At 42.2% G+C, this 19,692-nt stretch overlaps 1 protein-coding gene across 1 annotated transcript in view; it reads left to right on the forward strand.

The window, feature by feature from the left end:
• The window catches only part of NCBP1 (nuclear cap binding protein subunit 1), a 78,966-nt gene extending 61,026 nt beyond the window's left edge, over positions 1 to 17,940 (forward strand). Inside the window, exons 16-23 of the mRNA XM_073591245.1 lie at positions 5,910 to 6,032; positions 6,191 to 6,293; positions 6,415 to 6,508; positions 8,677 to 8,780; positions 14,110 to 14,224; positions 16,883 to 17,005; positions 17,087 to 17,200; positions 17,348 to 17,940. Coding sequence (XP_073447346.1) covers positions 5,910 to 6,032; positions 6,191 to 6,293; positions 6,415 to 6,508; positions 8,677 to 8,780; positions 14,110 to 14,224; positions 16,883 to 17,005; positions 17,087 to 17,200; positions 17,348 to 17,461 — 890 coding nt within the window. The 3' untranslated portion in view covers positions 17,462 to 17,940. The remainder of the gene's footprint in view (positions 1 to 5,909; positions 6,033 to 6,190; positions 6,294 to 6,414; positions 6,509 to 8,676; positions 8,781 to 14,109; positions 14,225 to 16,882; positions 17,006 to 17,086; positions 17,201 to 17,347) is intronic.
• Positions 17,941 to 19,692: the final 1,752 nt, after the last annotated feature.

The raw sequence follows: 19,692 nt of genomic DNA on the forward strand, positions 1-19,692 counted from the left end.
TTAAAGGATGTGCATTTACACAATCCCATTATTCCAGCTCATCAGCGGTTTTCTTCGCATTGCTGTGGGTGATGGCTACTGTCAGTTTGTGGCTATTCCCTTAGGCCTTGTCTCTGCCATGAGAGTGTTCACAAAGGTCTTTGCACCAGTTCTAGGCCTTCATCACAACATTATACCTTGATGAACAGCTGCTCAAAGAGCGTAATGTGCACCTTTAACCACTTAAGCCCCGGATCATTTGGCTGCTTAAAGAACAGAGGACTTTTTACAATTTTGGCACTGTGAGGCTTTAACTGGTAATTGCGCGGTCATGCAATGCTGTACCCAAACTAAATTTGCGTCCTTTTGTTCACACAAATAGCTTTCTTTTGATGGTATTTGATTGTCTCTGTGATTTTTATGTTTTGCGATATAAACGGAAAAAGACTGAATTTTAGAAAAAAAAATATTTTCTACTTTTTGTTATAAGAAAAAACCAAGAAACTCAATTTTAGTCATACGTTTAGGCCAAAATGTGTTCAGCCACGTCTTTGGTAAAAAATGACAATAAGCGTATATTCGTTTGCGGGACCCGAAAACTAAGCACCGCCTTCAGGATTTCTAAGGGCATAAATTTATGATTTCACTCACTACCTATCAGTTTTGAAGGCCATAAAATGCCAAGATGGTGCAACCCCCCCCCCATGCACACACACAAACGCACAAAAGACCCCATTTTGGAAAGTAGACACCCCAAGCTAATTGCTCAGAGGCATGTTGAGTCCACGGAATATCTTCTATTTTGCCACAAGTTGCGGGAAAATGACAAACTGTTTGTTTTTTTTTTTTTTTTGTTTTTTTTACAAAGTTTTGCACTAAATTATATATTGCTCAAACATGCCATGGACATATGTGGAATTGCACCCCAAAATACATTCTGCTGCTTCTCCTGAGTATGGGGATACTACATGTGTGGGACTTTTTGTGAGCCTAGCTGCGTACGGGGCCCCGAAATCCAATCACCACCTTCAGTATTTCTAAGGGCGTAAATTTTTGATTTCACGCCTCACTACCTAACCATTTCGAAGGCCATAAAATGCCAAGATAGCACAAAAAAACCCCAAATGACCTCATTTTGGAAAGTAGACACCCCAAGCTATTTGCTGAGAGGCATGGTGAGTATTTTTCAGCTCTCATTTGTTTTTGAAAATGAAGAAAGAAAAGAAAAATCCATTTTTTTGAAGATTGCAAAAAAAAAACTAACAAAGCGAGGTCTGCAAAATACTCACCATGCCTCTCGGCAAATAGCTTGGGGTGTCTACTTTACAAAATGGGGTCATTTTGAGGGGGGGGGGGGTGATACACTCTGGGCATTCCATGGCCTCCGAAACTGATAGGTAGGCAGTGAGGAGTGAAATCAAAAATTTACATCCTTAGAAAGCCTGAAGGCGGTGCTTGGTTTTCGGGGTCCCCTATGTGGCTAGGCTCCCAAAAAGTCTTACATGTGGTATCCCCGTACTCAGGAGAAGCAACAGAATGTATTTTGGGGTGTAATTTAACATATGCCCATGGCATGTTTTGAGCAATATATCATTTAGTAACAACTTTGTGCAAAAAAAAAAAAAAAACTTGCTTTTTTCCCGCAACTTGTGTCAAAATATAAAATATTCCATGGACTCGACATGCCTCTCAGCAAATAGCTTGGGGTGTCTACTTTTCAAAATAAGGTCAATTGGGGGGGGGGGGTTTGAACTGTCCTGGCATTTTATGCACAACCTTTAGAAGCTTATGTCACACATCACCCACTCTTCTAACCACCTGAAGACGAGGCCCTTTTTGACAGTTTTTGTTTACATGAAAAAATTATTTATTTTTTTGCAAGAAAATTACTTTGAACCCCCCAAACATTATATATTTAAAGCAAAGGCCCTAGAAATTAAAATGGTGGGTGTTAAAAAAAAAAAATTCACACTGTATTTGTGCAGCGATTTTTCAAATGCATTTTTCTTTTGGGGAAAAAACACACTTTTTTTTTTATTTTTTTATTTAATTTTAATGCACTAAAACACACTATATTGCCCAAATGTTTAATGAAATAAAAAAAGATGATCTTAGGTCAAGTAAATGGATACCAAACATGACATGCTTTAAAATTGCGCACAAACATGCAGCGGCGACAAACTACATACATTTTTAAAAGCCTTTACAGGTTACCACTTTTGATTTACAGAGGAGGTCTACTGCTAAAATTACTGCCCTCGATCTGATGTATTGACCAGCATACAAATAACTTTGGTCCACAATAGATCTATAGAGATATTCGGTGAAAAACAGTGAATAAAAATCAAGTGACATAAAATAAACTGTTTCCACCTGAATGCCGGGTTGGCCAGTGAACGGGGGAAGTACGGGTGCTGCAGAAGTGGTGGGTTCCCAATTTGGATTGGCGAATGCAGCAGGAAGGGCACTATGGGCTCCTTGGGCCTGTTTTTGTCTTCTTGGTGGCAGCGGGACACTACTTGTGCTTGCCACCTCGCCAGCTTGAACTGCACTTATGGGACTCGCCACGTCACCACGTGTTACTGCAGTGCTGGTTTGCCTACGACCATGGTGTACTAGGCCGCTGGTGCTTGCCAGTTCACCAGGATGAGCGGCACTATTACGTCTCTGCTCCATACGAGAGCCCTGCGGTTCTTGCACCTCAACAGCAGAAGAACATCGGGGTCTCGTACGCCTGACCTTGGCAGGGACCACAACTCCGTCGTCAGAGCTATCTGTCATGGAGCCGCTGTACTCTACAGGATCGTATTCTGAGCCTGAACCTGACAGATGAGTGACTTCCTCTTTACTATCTGTCATGCTCAGAAACGTGTAGCCTCTTCACTAGTGTACCTTAGATTTGCCATTTTTGGCTCTAAATTTACTGGTACACTAGTGAGACTCACAGGTAAAAAAGCTCCTAGGCTGTCAGCAACTGTAACAAACGCTACCAAAAAAACTGTTAGCGATCGCAGGGATCAGGCCTGACTCTGCGAACACTGCAGTTATGGGTGTTGTGTTTTGTAAGTGACAGTGATCGATCGATACTGCACTTGGGTGGGCTGGGCTGGGCGCAGGGGAAAAATGCAGGTGCTAGCAGGTATCTGGGCTGATCCCGTTAACACTGCGTTTTTGGGAACCCTAAACTGCTGGGGATGCTAGTATAGATCAGATATTGATCCATTCAGATACTATACCACTAAGGGAGGTTTATGCTGCGTGCGTGGGTGTTAGCGATACTGGTACTAATCTGTCACTGCCTGGGGCGACGCAGACCCTAAAACCTAACTGATATCACCCACCGGGCGATCAGGGGATTAAACCTTTATTAGGTAAATAACGGCGGGTATAAAAAAAAAAAAAACTAACCAGCATCACCCGTAAGTAGTATATGGGGGGGGTACCTGACGCTATAAAAAGCTGATGGTGAACCTAAATACCTACCTGGCTAACTAGCGTCACCTGTGACACTAATATGGCGATCAGAGAAAAGATTGCTTAGTAACACTGGCGACGGGATGAAAGGGTTAACTAGGGGGTGATCAAGGGGTTAAACCTTTATTAGGGAGGGGGTACCCTAGACTTAAAGGGGCCTACCACTAACACTTATAACAGTCACAAATGACACCAATGCAGTAATCAGTATACAAATAAAAACAGCTATTGGTGTCACTGTGACAGGGGGGGGTGATGGGGGGGGGGGTGTTTATGTGCCTATGTGTGCTAGTGTTAGTGCAGACTCACTGTGATGTCTTCTCTCCTCGGGAGCCGGAACGAAAAGACTCCACGAGGAGAGATGACATCACTTCCTCTGCTTCTGTTTATAGTTCAGAAGCAGAGGAAGCTTCTCATTCGCCAGGAGCGATCGTGAGGAAGAGGCCATGAATCAGTGGCCTCCCCCCTCAGGACGGATCGCTCCTGGATGCCGACCACCTCGGGCACTGGGGGGGGGGGGGGGGGGGGTTGTTGGGCAATCGTGCCCCCCGCCTGCAGGATGGGAGTGACGTGCCCATACGTTACTCTGCCTGCCCGTGCCATTCTGCCGACATATATTGCCATGAGGCGGTCGGCAAGTGGTTAAAGACTTTGGACAGATCCTGGACTTCAAGAAGTCTGATTCCATAATTCGGGGTACTAGGGCTTTTTTTTTTTTTTTTTGACAGCTTGGCTCTGTACTGTTGACAGAGAATCGCAGTAACAGCTGATTAGCATAGTGAGGGGGGTTGTATCGAGATTGTGATCTTTTAACGATTATTCGCGCAGCTCTAATTCAACTTGAGAATTTTGTTACGGAACGGTCTCACAGTGTGGGGGTAAATCCAGTTTTTTTTCTGGATAAGATGATCTGGTTACAGCCTTGAACGCAGATGTTCTATCATGGTGGCTTCTGTCTCTGGCTTCTACAGATCCGCCAAAACTGTCCTCAATAACCAATTTCCCACTCCAATTCTCGCTTGCTTTGATGGCCTGGCTGTTGAAACCCAGGTTCTTGGAGACTGTGGCATTTTGAAACCTGTTATTTCTGACAATGCTTAAAGGTTGTAAATCTACTTACTGCAAGATTTTATCATTGACTGTTGATTTTCACTGGTGCAAATCTCGGAACGATTGCACACATTGCACCCCCTGTTTGGTCTCCACTCCAACTGTGAGATATAAATGTAGTGTTGATGTTACAAAGACCCCTTTTTAAATCTATTCAGGAAATTCCTTTGATGTTATCCAGTAAAGTAGCCTTTTTTGTGGCCATTGCTTCATCCAGAAGGGTTCCTGTGTTGTCAGTGTTGTCCTGTAAGGATCCCCATTTGGACTTGCATAAGGAAAAGGCCAAGATATCCTTTTTTACCCAAAGTGGTCTCTGCCATTTACCCTAATGAAGAGATCTGCTTTTACAGATGCTTGTTGCGGTTCATAGGTTCTGTAAGTGCAATTTCTTTGGTTTCCCGTTTTTTTTTTTTTCCTCGCATTGGCTGGTTCACCTGTTTTGGATGTGCTAACCACTGTTTAGACTGCTTTTGGACCTCCCTAGGTTTCTTACTTTTAAGCTGTGTCCCTCGATGGACAATAGAGAAAATGTAATATTTTTCTCACTAAAAATCCTTTTTTCCCTTTTTGACATAGCTCTCTCCCCTCATATGTGATCATTCGCTGGATTGCTTGGTACACCTGAGCAGATGAGATGGTAGGGGTTATAGCCTCATGGGGGCTGGCCTTTCAGTTTTCTATGTACCTCTGATCTATTTGTCCTGCAGCCAGCAGTATAACCCATAACCATAGGTTTCTTACTATCCAGCTGCGTTAGTCAATAAAAATTTTTTTGATTGATTATAGATTCTAGTGTTGCTATCTTAAAGGAGCAGTAAAGTGTAAAAAAAATAAAAAATACAAATAAATCCCCCCCCCCCCCCCCCACAGGTTAATGTCATGTTGCGCTTGTATGCACTGCATACTAGCACATTATGACACTTAAATGTTATATTGAGCCCTCCAGCAGTGAGCTGTTACTGCTGTAGGCGCTTCCAACTTCATGCTCCCGGACTGTTTGAATGCCCAGGCCATAATACCGTCCCCCACGCACACGGGAGTCAGGATCGCAGCACATTGAATTGATGCCACATTCAGTGTGCCCTCAATTCAGAGCACACTGTGCATGTGCTGGTGACCTCGCTGGCTACTGCAACTGTGAATATCTCCTAAAAGGTCCAAGTTTAGGAGATATTCACTGTACCTAGGTAAGCCTGATTAAAATTTACTACCACTTTAAGTGATGTATCTAGTTGTAGTAAACTTGTTTTTGATATTACAATCAGAATCCCCAATTTTTTATTTTTTTCCCCTAGTACCTGTTGACACATATTGGGAATGATTATGATGTTTTGTTTACATTTCAGGTGCTCTACCTGGATATGCGGTTGCTGTGACTTTGACAAATTCTATCAAAAATAAGGCCGTGAATGATGATATTTTTAATATTTTAAAAGATTTACCAAATCCAAATCAAGATGATGATGATGGTAAGTATGTCCTGGTTTTCCAGCACCATGCTTTTAGATAAATCCTATTGCATACTGGACAGAATAAATTGAGGAATGTGGCAGTTTATAGACAAATCAATACTTTGTGTGATTTTACTTTGCTTTTCTAATCTTTTTAATTTTCATTGTGCTTGTAGATGAAGGAATCAGCTTTAATCCACTCAAAATAGAAGTTTTTTTGCAGTGCCTGCTCAACCTGGCTTGTAAATCTTTCAGTCATTCATTTAGTGCACTTGCAAAGTAAGTAGGACCAGTTAATTAATTTGATTATCTGTTTTGTAGTGCATACCTTTTTTTACAGACTTTCAGAATATTTACTGTTTACATATTTAGTGTGTTTTTCATTTTTTTTTTTTTTAAGATTTCATGAAGTATTGAAAGCACTAACTGACAGTGAAGAAGGGAAGCTTCATGTTCTGAGAGTCGCTTATGATGTCTGGAAAAACCATCCCCAGGTATGGATTTTGAGAGGAGTTAGATGTCTAGAAAAAGGGTGCCCTCTTAAGGGTTTGTTTAAAAGCAAAATCCAGCAGTGATATGTCAATTATGGGTGCTGGTGTGGTGAATCTATTGTATACATATGCCTGTCTGTGCAGAAGGCATAGCACATACCATGGTTTTCTAAATGTGGTGGTTATGGTCATGTAAGTATGTGTTGACTAAACTTTGTAAGTGCCCCCTTACAGTTAATTTATAGTCTAGAGGGTGTTAAATCGTGGGAAGCAAATTCGGATCTTGGTTTACACCACGTTAACTTTAAATAGAATGTTAGTTTACATTGTATAATGACACACTTGGATGCGAACAATTTTTTATCCCCCCCCCAATCCATAGAGGGATACAGTTTGATGGTAAGAAACCTATGGTTATACTGCTGCCTTCAGGAGAAATACACTAGGCACATAGAAAACTGAAGGCCAGCCCTCTTAAGGCTATAACACTTCCTGCCTAATGCAGGGGTTTTCTCAGTTCATTAAGTATACTGGTGGTCTCTCTGTGGCACCATTTTTAGGTGATTCAGTGCCACCTGCTTGATACTTACTTCATATCCCCAGACATAGAAGCCACATCCCGTCTAGTCAGATTACTCTCGCACTCTCGCATCACCACAGAGCAAAAGGAGAGCTCAGTCCTAAGGATCGCACGTGCACCGTGAAGCTGGACCTCTTCAAAGATCTGAGATTAGAGCCTGTCTCTAACCCCAGAACTGGAGAGGGAAGGGGCCTCACAGGTGGTGGATCTGAGAATGGAAGCCTTTCCCATCACCCACTACATTGTCCACTTCCTTGGTCTGCCCTCTTCTGTAGTAGCTGGCTCCACGCACGACACCATGCAGCAGATTACGCTTTTGGAATCTATTTTGCTTTCTGCCTGCAGTAAAGTGGTCACGCAGGCTTTACCTGCTGTGCACCTCTTATGGTGCAGAACCTTTTTTTTCACTCAGCTGGTCTGAGAGTATTCCTGGAGGAGGTGGGTATCCCCTTTTTTGCCTGTGGTACAGCACCCTCTGTATATTTCTGTCTCACAGCAGAAATATTTTCTTTTGTTATGCAAGGTTTTGTGTGTCAGTGCAAAATTTAGCTCCTCCCCAATCACAAGGGTTTAAAGCCCCCTCTGCCACCTGTCTCAACAGATTTAAAAAAGTGTTCCTGCACAGGCGCACAGAAATCTCATGGTGCTTTTCCACCATGAAATTTTCATTTGGGGGGGTAAACCGCAGAGTGTTTTTCAGCGTGTGAGGATGCCAATAAGAGTTAATGGCACCCCTGAGTTTTCTATGCAGCACTGCATATATGTGAACGTAGCCCTATTATGTTTTCAAAGACTGGTTTATCTGTTCTAGGTAGGGCAGCTAGAAAGTCACTGCGTCCCCTTTTATCATCGTTAACTGTCCTGTGTGCCCCATAGTCTTTTTTTTGCTTACTGGAGCCCTATGGCTTGGAGAGGCAAAATATGAAGCTGAGGGCTTTGTGTTCTCTCTATGGGTTGCAGGCCATCAAAGGGAGAATCTGACAATTGGCCGGTGTGCTCAGGCTGCTGGGCGTGTTTGAGCACTCAATACGGAGTGCCGGCTCCATCTTGGGACTGGTGGGGCCCCTCCAGCTTGTTTTTCTTGTGGCACATGATCCTGTGTTGGTAGGAAGTGTAACCGCTATGGGGGAGAAGTGGTGGCTGCTGCGGCTTTAGGTAACTGTGTTTCTCTCTGCATTTGAAGCACAGCTCTCGAGCGGCCATCCCCGGTACCATTTAAGCTACACCTCCCCCTTCAACTGAGCATATGGGAGGAGTTATAGCCCAAAGGCAGACTGGCCTTCCTTCAGTTTTATGTTCCTAGTGTCAGTTGCTCCTGTAGGCTGCTGTTCCTGTACCCCAGGTTTCTTGAGATGTTTTCCTGAAGTGGACTATACTAGGAAAAACATTAGACAAAGCTGGCCTATACCAGCTTGTTTTAAAAATGTTGTACTTTTACAATTGAAAATTTTTACTATAATGCCTGAATTATTGTCTTTCCATTTTCCCTCTTAAATTTGTCTGTTGGCTTGATGCGACAAATTATGCACCCAAAAATAGTTTGTCCTAATTTTATATGTGAAATAACTTCACCTATTTTTGTATTTTACAGATGACTGCAGTTCTTGTAGATAAGCTTATACGGACCCAGATTGTTGACTGTGCTGCCGTGGCCAATTGGATTTTTTCACCTGAGTTAGCCCCTGAGTTTACAAGGTAATGTGCTCCCCTCTTTGGTGTTCAATGATCAAAGTATCTTGACGCTTGTATCTACCATTGTGATTTAACTTCCGCTTTTACTTCAAGAATTCACATTATTCCACACATGGTTTGAGGCTTATGAGTCCTAGCAACTTTTAGAGACAAATATATTTTTATTGTACATAGGGTTGTTCTGATACTATTATCGGTACTGATACCGAGCATTTGCGTGAGTACTATTACTCACACAAATGCTCCCAATGCCTAATCCGATACCTGGGAATGAGGCGGCATTGCTCGCAAACGGAAGTCAGCAGGCGGAGAGCGAGTCCTCCACAGGCTGGCAGCAGTGGAACTAGGTAAGCTGGTAGGGGTGCAGGGCACAGCCACATGTTCCATCAGAATCGGTGACCGGGGCTGTCGCATTCGGTAATGGAAGTGACGGTCCGTGTCTCCGTCAAGAGGTTGAACATCACGACGCCATCTTTGTACACCCTGCACTCGATGGCAGTAAGCCAGCAGCGGACATCCCACCATGGAGGAACCTAATCCCTGAGGCAAGGCGGGGTTATCGAACAATAAGGAAATGGGTTTATAAGACAAGAGGGAGCACAGTCCTCTTTTATACCACAAACCAGAGAGCAGCAGTAGTTAAAGGAGATACAGAGGAGAGTCCCTGCAGACCCTGTGCTTGACCCCAGAGGAAGGCCCGTAAATCGAGTGAGGAAAGGTCCTGTTTGAACATTGTAGATGCTTTAGGGAAGGGATGAGGAAACCATTCCAACACCTGCGCTATTACAGCTGCTCTATTGGTAGAGTTCAAAGCCTGGCAACACGACGCCCCCTTGAAGTTTAGGGTATATAATGTGTGACGCATACAGGAAAGGCCAGATGCCAAACAAAACTTATAGAAAGAGCGCAAAGAAACATTTAGGGACAGTTATTGGGACTATCTGGAAAAGATAAAGCAGTTTTTAGAGAGCGTGCCCATTTTTTTTAAGAGTATTTATACAGCCAAACCAGGGTATGGAGGATGAGTTCCAGGTATCAAGATCCTTTCGTATGCAAGCTAATAAGGGAACATAGTTCCGGGTGTAAAGGTCCGAAAGTTTAAAAAGAAGTTCTACCTAAGTAGGAGATGCCTTTGGCGCTTCATTCGAAAAGAAAAATTAGAACGTAGTTGAGCGAGGGTTACCGCTGATAGGGATATGGCAAGGGCTTCTGTCTTGGACATGTTCAATTTAAAGATACTAAATTCCCCAAACCTATGGAATTCTTGCAATAAGGAAGGTAGGGATGTATGGTGTTGCTGGACATAAACCAGCAGATCATCCGCGTAGAGGGATAACTTATGGTGTAAAGAAGTCTGGATGCCAACAATGGAGTCATTTTGATGTATGGCCCCCTGACCAGGTGCTCTCACTAAAACAAAAAGTAAGGGTGATGAGGGGCAGCCCTGTCGAGTTCCATTCGAAATAGAAAATGGTTCAGAGGAAGAACCATTGACTAATATTGACGCCGAGGGGCAGGAATACAATGACATAACCTTGGAGACAAAGGCCTTACTGAGGCCTATCTGTTCTAAAGAAAGATGTAGAAACCGCCAGTTAACTCGGTCAAACGCCTTCTCTGTGTCAAATGAGAGGAGGCAAGTCTTCACCTAACCTCTTATGTTCAGAGACATAATTTGAATTGTTTTTGTAGTGTTGTCCCTAGCCTCCTGTCCAGGGACAAAACCTACCTGATCTTTGTGTATAACTGTAGGTAGGAGAATAGAAATGTTAGCGGATAAGAGATCTTTAGAGGGAAAGCGAGAATCATCTGTGGAATTGAACATCGCCGTCAGTAATGGGGCAAGAATTGGGGCAAATGATTCATAAAACCTAGGCGAAAAACCATCTTCGCATTTACCAAATTTCAAGCCTTTAATGGGCGCCAAGAAATGTAGTTTCCAACAGTGGTTTGTCCAAGTCCGATGCTTCTCGGGAATCCACCGTTGGCAAAGCGGTCTCTAAGATGTATGCCTCCATAGTGGAGGAGGAGGAATCTGAGTCAATCGGGCAAGTTATATAATTGAGAATAGTACTGTTGAAATGCCTTTGACATACCCTGAGTGTTACAGATCCGCTGTTTATCAGCGGTGTGGATTAGCTGTATGGGATGACATGGAGGGCGAAGGTGAAGGACCCTCGCTAGGTACCGTCTGCACTTGTTCGCTAAGGAATATAGTTGTGGTCCTTGTCTCTAGCTATAAGAGTTGAGTAACCTAAGTAAATCACGTCGAGCATTAGAGAGAGCTACATAAATAGACGGATCTAAGTCACGCTTATGAGAAGTTTCAAGAGTGGCTATAAGAGCAAGAAGTCGAGTAATGTCGACGGACCTAGCCATCTTTAAATGAGACCAGTGCTGAATAAGAACGTTGCAGATCACACATTTCAAAGACTCCCATTTAACCAGGGGACTGGTATCGTCAGACCTGTAAACCACGACAAAGTCGTGAATCGCCTATTTGACAGCTGCAACACAAGGCACGTCCTTGAGTAAGTTGTCATTCAAGCATGAGGAAAAGCCTGTATGGACCTCAGGCAAGCATGCCTGGCGCAAGTGTACAGGAGCGTGGTCAGATCATAGGATGTTGCCCATAGACGTCTGAATAGGAAGGTCCAATAAGGTTTGGGAGATCACTCCTATAGTCATATTGACTATATTATTTTTTTTTTTTTTTTTTTAATGGGCCACTGTAGTAGTAGCTTTAGTCCCTTACAAAGGGATGCTCTACATGCCAGACATCTACCAGTTGTGTAGAATGCATGAGAGACTTGATGTGTGTGAGTGCAGAGTGAGGTATGGAAGACTTACCAGAGGAGGTATCCGTGAATGGAGACGGAGCAACATTAAAATCTCCACCGAGTTTGAAGCAGGGACCACCAAAGGAGAACAGTCTGTCAAGAACAGCAGACATGAAGTTACCTTGCTCTTGATTGGGTTCATATACATTAGCCACTGTGAAAATGGAGGAGCGAGATTTTAATTTTGAGAAAAATAAAGCGATTAGAGGGGTCAGTGAATGAATGGAAGACCTCTGGATTAAATGTTTTATGAAAATCTATAGATGCCCCCTTCGATTTAGCTTGCGGGTTTGTACTGTGGAACCATGTTTGGTAATGGTTATGTAAGACAGGAACATGATCACCTCTAAAATGCGTTTCCTGGAGGAGTAGTAGTTTTTTTTTTTTTTTTTTTTTTTTTGTCTGTGCCTTATGAAAGTGATAAAGTATCTGACCCCCCTTCTCCGGAAGTATTTAACCCCCTACAATTCAAGGAAGGTAATGCAATTTCACTATCGGACATCATGGCTATAGGATTAAAATGGATTATCGGGACAAAAACCCACATCTATAGCTGGTAACAAGTTTGCTTAAGGGAAAGAGGCAGTAAAAGATCTGGAGAGAAAGAGAGGAGAGAGCAAAGACAAAGGTAGGCGAGGCTTCCATTTCCAAGCTGTAGTAACAAGGGAAGGCTGGACTGTAGGAAACAGAAACCACCTACTAAATAACAGGCCACTAGGTAGCAGCAACAGACCATAAAAGAAAAGCAAAAATATGAACATAGTATAAAACTGTCTGTAATACGTACAGTGCACAATTGAGCACTGAGGGACCTATAGGGGGAGTTGTGTGAAGCAAACATAACAGCCCCCAATACCAGTTTCCCAAGTGGAAACAAATTAACTACAAAACACACAACCCTCTATGACAAGCAACTTGAAGTCTGTGTAGGCCCCAAGGGACCCCCTATAGTGACAGAGTTAAGGGCATAGGACTGTAAGGGTAAGCAGTGTCAAAAGACAAAATGCTGTTTAGTTTGTATCAAAATGTCCTAAAACAGTAAAAATCTTAAGGAGAACATAGGACAAGGAAAGTTCTCTAGCAGCATTGAGAACCATACAACCAGACCTAGAGGGGTCGCCAGGGCAGGGTATGAGCCCCGACTAAAAGTAGAAAAGGGGAGAAAAAAAAAATCAGGTTAGGGAGGAATCTGGTGATCTATGGGAAGATCTCGAATTTTTCTTCTTGCCCTGCTTCTGCCATTGCGGTAAAAATGGTAAACCAGGAGTCACAGGGGTGAAGGGCCAATCCGTGGACCCAAAGCTGGATGGGAAACCGCCATTGATACTTGATGTTTCTCCTGTAGAAATAATGTGAGCGGTTTTAAGGAACATCTCATAGCCCATGTTTGGCGAGACAAATCTGGCAAAAGCATGACGGGGTCCCGTTCAGCAGAATAGAATCCTGCATGCTGGCAGCCTGCATGATCTCCTCTTTAATCTTTTGTAGAAGTGCACCCTGCAGTGTGTCGCGCAAAAAAGATGATTCTGGATTTCTCGGGCCCGAGGTACTGTGAACTCTGTCCAGTTGGAGGGGAGGGTCCTTAGGTTTTTGAAGTAACTGGTTAAAGAAGGCAGCAACTGCTCCAGCCAGGTCTTTATGTTTCACAGTTTCAGGGATACCCCCGAATCCTTATAATATTTTGGCGATTTCTATTCTCTGTCATCCTGCTAATACATCAACTGCTGCAGCAAAATGGTGTGAGAATTCAAAGTCTCTTCATGAGACTGGACAGCATCACAAAGACCGTCTGTGGTGTTTTCAATGTCCTCCATTCGGACTCCCAGGTCCTTTTTTGAGCTCAGTGATCTCCTTTATAAGTTCTCTCAATACGTTTCACATAGTGCTCAAAGTCCGCTTTAGTAGGCAGAGATTGCATATAGGTGTGGAGGGATCTCATCTGGGATTCTATGTCTCAACCGTCCCCGGAGCATAGTGAGGCCTGTGAAAGGCTGTGGGATTGGCACGCAAGCCGATCAGTGCCCTCAGGGAATGTAGATCGGCCCCATGTGCTCACCTGAATAGCGCCTGCTGACTTGAAGCGGGCCGGGAAGGAGGATGCCGGCGCCCTCTTGGATTTTGCCTGGCTCTGAGAAGTGGCTGCCGAATGGGTGAAAAAATGCCCCAGATCACTGCCAGCCTGACCACCACTGGTTGAGTTCGGTTCCTTGAACTTATCCTTGCCCATCTGTGTGGTTGGATTGGGAGGGAGAGAGAACGGAGCCCCGTGGGAACCTCTGGGACCAGGAGCTGCAGAGAAACAACACGTTTTACAGCTCTATGCTCCAAGTCACCCCCCCCCCCCCCCCCAGCAACTTTTAAAACCTTTTGACTATTCCATGTTTTTCTACTGTAGATTATTTACTTTGGACATGACTAGTAGAATTGATTCACATTCAACTGAACTGGTAATGTAATGCTGATGTAAATTGTGTTTTGGAATTTTCTTTTAGATTGTACATTTGGGAAACGTTGCATTCTACAATTAGGAAAATGAACAAACATGTTCAGAGAATACAGAAGGAGTTAGAAGATGCAAAGCAAAGACTGGCCAAGCAACACAAACGTGTATGTAATCTAGAGGGTGAATATGCCATTTCTGGGATTTTAGCCTGCAACTGAAGGGTCTAATGCCATGTGGTAATTGCTAATATAGAGGGCTGTTTAGCAATAACAAAATGGTTAAAGGGGTTGTAAACCCTCGTTTTTTCACCTTAATGCATCCCCCCGTTTTACTCATCCTGAGCCCGTTCCTGCCCTCAGCGGAGACACGCTCGCCTTCTCTGCCTGGGGTTCTCGGCTCTTGATTGGATAGATTGATAGCAGCGCAGCCATTGGCTCCCGCTGCTGTCAATGTATGATATGTTTCTTGTTTGTAAACCTTTTTTTTTTTTTTTTTTTTATCACTTTAAGATATTGTGTCGGTGGAATCCGTTTAAAATACTTAAATGCTTTACTGCGTTCATTCACAATTCATTTGACCTGCAGCTGATCTCCTGACCCGCAATCGACTTTAAGCAGGTTTTGCAATCCCATATACTTTTATGGGAATGCAAAACCTGTTTTGACATGAACAAAAAGCTCATCCACACAAGGCCCTTAGGTGTATAGTCGAGTTGGGACTGTTTTTTTTTTTTTTTTTTTGTTTTTTTTTTTTTTGTTTTTTTTTTAAATTTGCACATACTTCATCTGGTACTGGCAGAATTATCTGTTTTACAGCAGTGTTAATTTAGTTGCCGAAAATATTTTGGTCATGGTTTTCGGCAGCTGCATGTTTTAGTGAAACTAATATAAAATTCAGTTTCAATTCATATGACTAAAACTAAAATGTAATTTTAGTCAAGACTGACAAACAATCGAAATTTGACGTTAAAATTTAAGTGGTCAAAAAGCAATATTCTTGTTTATGAAACTTGGTTTTATTTATAAAGATGTTACTTGATTGTTGAAAACTTGAGAACTGTTCATTTTTATATTAGGGTAATATGTGCAACAGCATTACAGTTAATAGAGTTTACAGACTTTTGTCTTATATTTTAACGTTGCACTTCTATGTGTAAAAAGGCAATATTTCTGTTTGTAGTTAATACTGGAGGTTGATTACAATTGATTACAACGTACTGGAGATTTTAGTGGACTAAAATACGACTAAAACTAAATTTAAATTTGATGTAAAAATTAACACTTACAGTAGTGATCATTGGCAGCATTGGATGAATATAAATATCGTTACCTGCATGGCTCACTGAGGGTCATGAATGTGGAATGGGTGAGCTATGCTTTGCTCATTGAAAAATCTATCTGTACAAAATCCAAATCTGCAACTCCAGGCAATGGATGTATCTGGCTGAACCCAGTGTCTACAACTATATCAAATCTGATTTGAATAAGGATCCAGTGCATACAGAGTTAATAGATTTCCTTCAGAAGGAGGACTGAGGCCCCTTATAAGACAATTTGATGTTAACTCTACCTTTTCATGCTAAAGTGGTTTCAGAAAGAAAACCTCATCATGCTGAATACAGTGTACTGAATTTTCTAGGACCGTAATTTTAGGGTCGTAGAAGATACGAGCAAAAACAGCTTTAGGTACTTGGGTATTGAGGCAGCTAGGTGCAGAATATTAAAGTACAGGCGGTCCCCGGGTTATGAACAAGTTGGGGTTTGTTAAAGTGGTTGTAAACCCTTTACAACCACTTTTGACTACAGGTAAGCCTATAAGGTTTATCTGTAGCTATCCCGGATATCTCCCAAACTTGCACGGTCTTGGAGATATCCCCTGTATCTGCATGTGCCAACGTCAATGGGCACATGCGCACTGAAGCAATGGCACGTACGTGCCATTGCTACGGTTAGTGTGCCGTTACCAGGGGCTCCCGCACACATGCGTGGGAGTGATGTCATTGTGGCTCTTGCCAATCACAGCACCAGAGCCCGCGATACCCGGAAGCAACACCTGGAGTGATGTATGAGGAGCGCTGCGGGGGTTTCGATCTAAGGTAGTAGTTGCTTTTTTGGTAGTGGGTTTACAATCACTTTTAAGTCAAACTTGTTTGTAATGCAGAACAGTACATTTTTAAGTGTAACTCCAGCCTGTGCAGTGATGTGGGATGTTGCAGGTGCTTCTGGGCATGCAATCGTGTGATTTAGAGCTCTTGTGGCCATGCAGTACTGCAGTGGCTGGTTGGCAGTATCCGGGACCAGCGTGGAGTGCAAGCGACCGGCAGTGACATCGCGCCGCCTCCATTTGTAAGTAGGAGTTGTTCGTAACTCGGATGGCCCGTATAAATCTTAAGCCATACAGGCATTACCATGTTGTTCTGACTCTATTTAGCTGCAAATTGTTCTAGTTTGACTGGCAAATGTTTACATTTATATTTCCAAAAATGTAATAAACTTCTGATTTTAGACAAGCAATGCTGTTGGGGTGGGGTTTTCATTGTAACATTGTAGTTCTACTCATCAGTCTTCATTAACTACAAATAAAGTTTTGATGTTTGTTTTGTTTTTTGTTTTTTTTTTTTTTCTTTTTTTTTTTCTATGGTAGTCAATCAAAAGCATAAAACCTTTTAAACAAAGCTATTATTGAGACACCCACATAGACGTTCAAGAACACTAAAGATTATATATCTATTCATTGAGACGTCCTGGAAATAGTATGCAGCCTATTAGCCAGTGAATGTGCTTTAACAGACAGGTGACGCATATATGTGTAATTGTTTTTAGAGAGACAATGATGACGATAGTGGAAGGGAGGATGGACCCCTGGAGGAACAAATAGAGCGCCTGCAAGAAAAAGTGGAGTCTGCTCAAAGTGAACAGAAGAATCTTTTCCTTGTCATTTTCCAGGTAATTAACATAACTAAACTTATTCACTGTTCCTTTCTCACTCATGGTTTAGAAGATTTAGTAATGGTGATTCTCTTTTAGCGCTTTATCATGATTCTGACTGAGCACTTAGTACGCTGTGAAACTGGAGGCATTGATGTGATCACTCCATGGTACAAGAACTGTATAGAAAGGCTTAAGCAAATCTTCCTACAGGTCAGTCAAACCTTTCCTGAATGGTTGTGTTTTTTTTTTTTTTGGTGTTGGGGGGGGGGGGGGGGGGGGGTCCAGAATTAAACTGCTGTAGCATGACACTAATCACTTTTTTTTTTTTTTTTTTTTTTTTTTTTTTTTTTTTTTTAGCATCATCAGATTATCCAGCAGTACATGGTGACACTGGAAAACTTGTTGTTCACAGGAGAATTGGACCATCACATCCTGACAGTCTTCCAGCAGTTCTGTGCACTACAGGCTTAATACACACATCGGCAATTTGTCTGCACCTTAAAGAGCTGGAGGCTAATTGGACATTATGGTGATTTTTAAAAAAACTATCAATGACACATTTTACATGTGGTTATAGTAGATTAAAGGAAGATTTTTTGCTAGTATTTAAAATGATCTGGCTTCAGTTTGGGAATACAATATGGGTTTCTAGCAAAATAATACTTTTCTTTTGGCTTTTCCATGAAGCTTTAGCATTCATGTGTTATGAATTTCCCCATTATCTTTGTAGTCCTATTATAGAATATTTTAATGTATTGTTATGCCTCCTTGTTGCAATGTGAAGATAGGAATACAATTTTGTAAAGGGGCTGTACAACTTATATTTTTTTTTTATCTACACAAATTTTTGGAGTTGTGAAACTTCATTTGCTTGCTTTTCTTTCCCCATAATGTCTTATTTTTGACAAATGTCTCAATTTGAATACAAAAAAATTCTTTGTTTTTAAAAATTTATCGTGGTGTTTTTCTTATTGTCTGCATGTATAAAATCTCTAACAAATCAAAATATCTGTGTAGGAAGTCATAGAACAGGCCAGTTCAGGATGTTGATGTATTTCAGTGAAGCTAAATAGAATCTGATCTATTTGCTTTATTCAAATTTGTATCATTCTTGATACTGCTTCTAACATGGAGCTTCCAATCCTGAATCAAACGTGGTTTCTATGTTTTAATATATAGTTTTTAGGAGTGAACCTAACAAAAATCCTAAAAAAGTTCACAAAACAGTTGAGAACCAATAATGAACATGTGGTGATACCACACTGTGTCTGATGTAGAACATAAAATGTTTTTAAATAGGGTCATGTGTGTTTTTTTTTTTTTTGTTTTGTTTTGTTTTTTTTTGTTTTTTTTTTTTTTTTTTGTTTTTTTTTTTGTTTTTTTTACTGTGTCCCCCTTGTACCGACGCAAGAACCGACTCTAACACAGGTCTCCGATTCCAATTCCAGCACACAACAAGCAGCCTACTTGACTAAAGCAAAATTCCCTGCATCTACAGTATGTCACATTTTCTTGGACAGATTACAGCCATCTTTGTCCAGGGCCCAAAAACACCATGCCTCCTGTTACTCCACCAGAGTCTGATTCCAGTATGCCAGTCTTGGAGGTATGAAGAGGCAGCATTGGAGAAAACCGCAGAAGATTTTTCTTCCCTGGATTGTCACAATAGTGAAGAGGGAGCTTCACACAACATGCTTGCTAAGGTTGAAAAGTTAATTGTCCATGTTTGCAAAAGCCTTGGTATTGTGCAACCCCTTCCTCCTCCCATTTCACAGGAAAAGATACGACATGATTATGCGTTTTCTCCACTTCAATGACAATTCACAGTGCCCTCCCCGAGATCATCCCAACCATGACAAGATATGCCCCCTAATCAATTCCTTTTCCCAGCGATTTAGAGAAGTTTTCATCCCAGACCAAAAAATTTGTGTGGACGAGTCACTCATACATTTCACTGGCCGACTGCACTTCAAGCAGTATATACCAAGCAAGAGAGCCAGGTATGGGCTGAAGATAAATAAATTATGCGATCGAGCCACTGGATATGTCTTCACATTCCGGATCTACGAAGGCAAAGACTCCCAGCTCCAGCCCCAGCCCCAGCCCCATGATTGCCCCACATATATTGGAACCAGTGGGAAAATTGTCTGGGAGCTGGCATACCCCCTATTCCACAAAAGATACCATTTATATGTCGACAACTATTATACCAGCCTGCCCCTTTTTCGTCACCTTTATAGTAAAAAGAACCCCGGCCTGTGGTACCTTAAAAAAAAAAAAAAAACGTAAGGGATTCCCACAAAATCTGTTGGCAAAAAAATTACAAAAGGGAGAATCGGCATTCATGAGGAACGAGGAGGTGTTGGCCATGAAGTGGAGGGACAAGAAAGATGTCCACATCCTCTCCACCATCCACAATGACACCGTGGTGGAGATCCAAAGAAGACGTGGCCCCATTGTAAAGCCCGAATGTGTCCACGACTACAATATGTATATGGGGGGTGGATTTAAACGATCAGATGCTACAGCCCTATTTATCAAACAGAAAGTCCCGTTACTGGTACAAGAAAGTTGCCTGTCATCTGTTTCACATGGCCCTTTTTAATTTGTTTGTCTGCTACCAAAAAGCAACTCAAAACCAACAAGTCACCTACCTCAAGTATATTGAATATATCGTCACTGCCCTCATTTACCAACAAGGT

Source organism: Aquarana catesbeiana, linkage group LG01, assembly GCF_042186555.1.
Source record: "Aquarana catesbeiana isolate 2022-GZ linkage group LG01, ASM4218655v1, whole genome shotgun sequence".
NCBI classification, from domain to species: Eukaryota; Metazoa; Chordata; class Amphibia; order Anura; family Ranidae; genus Aquarana; species Aquarana catesbeiana.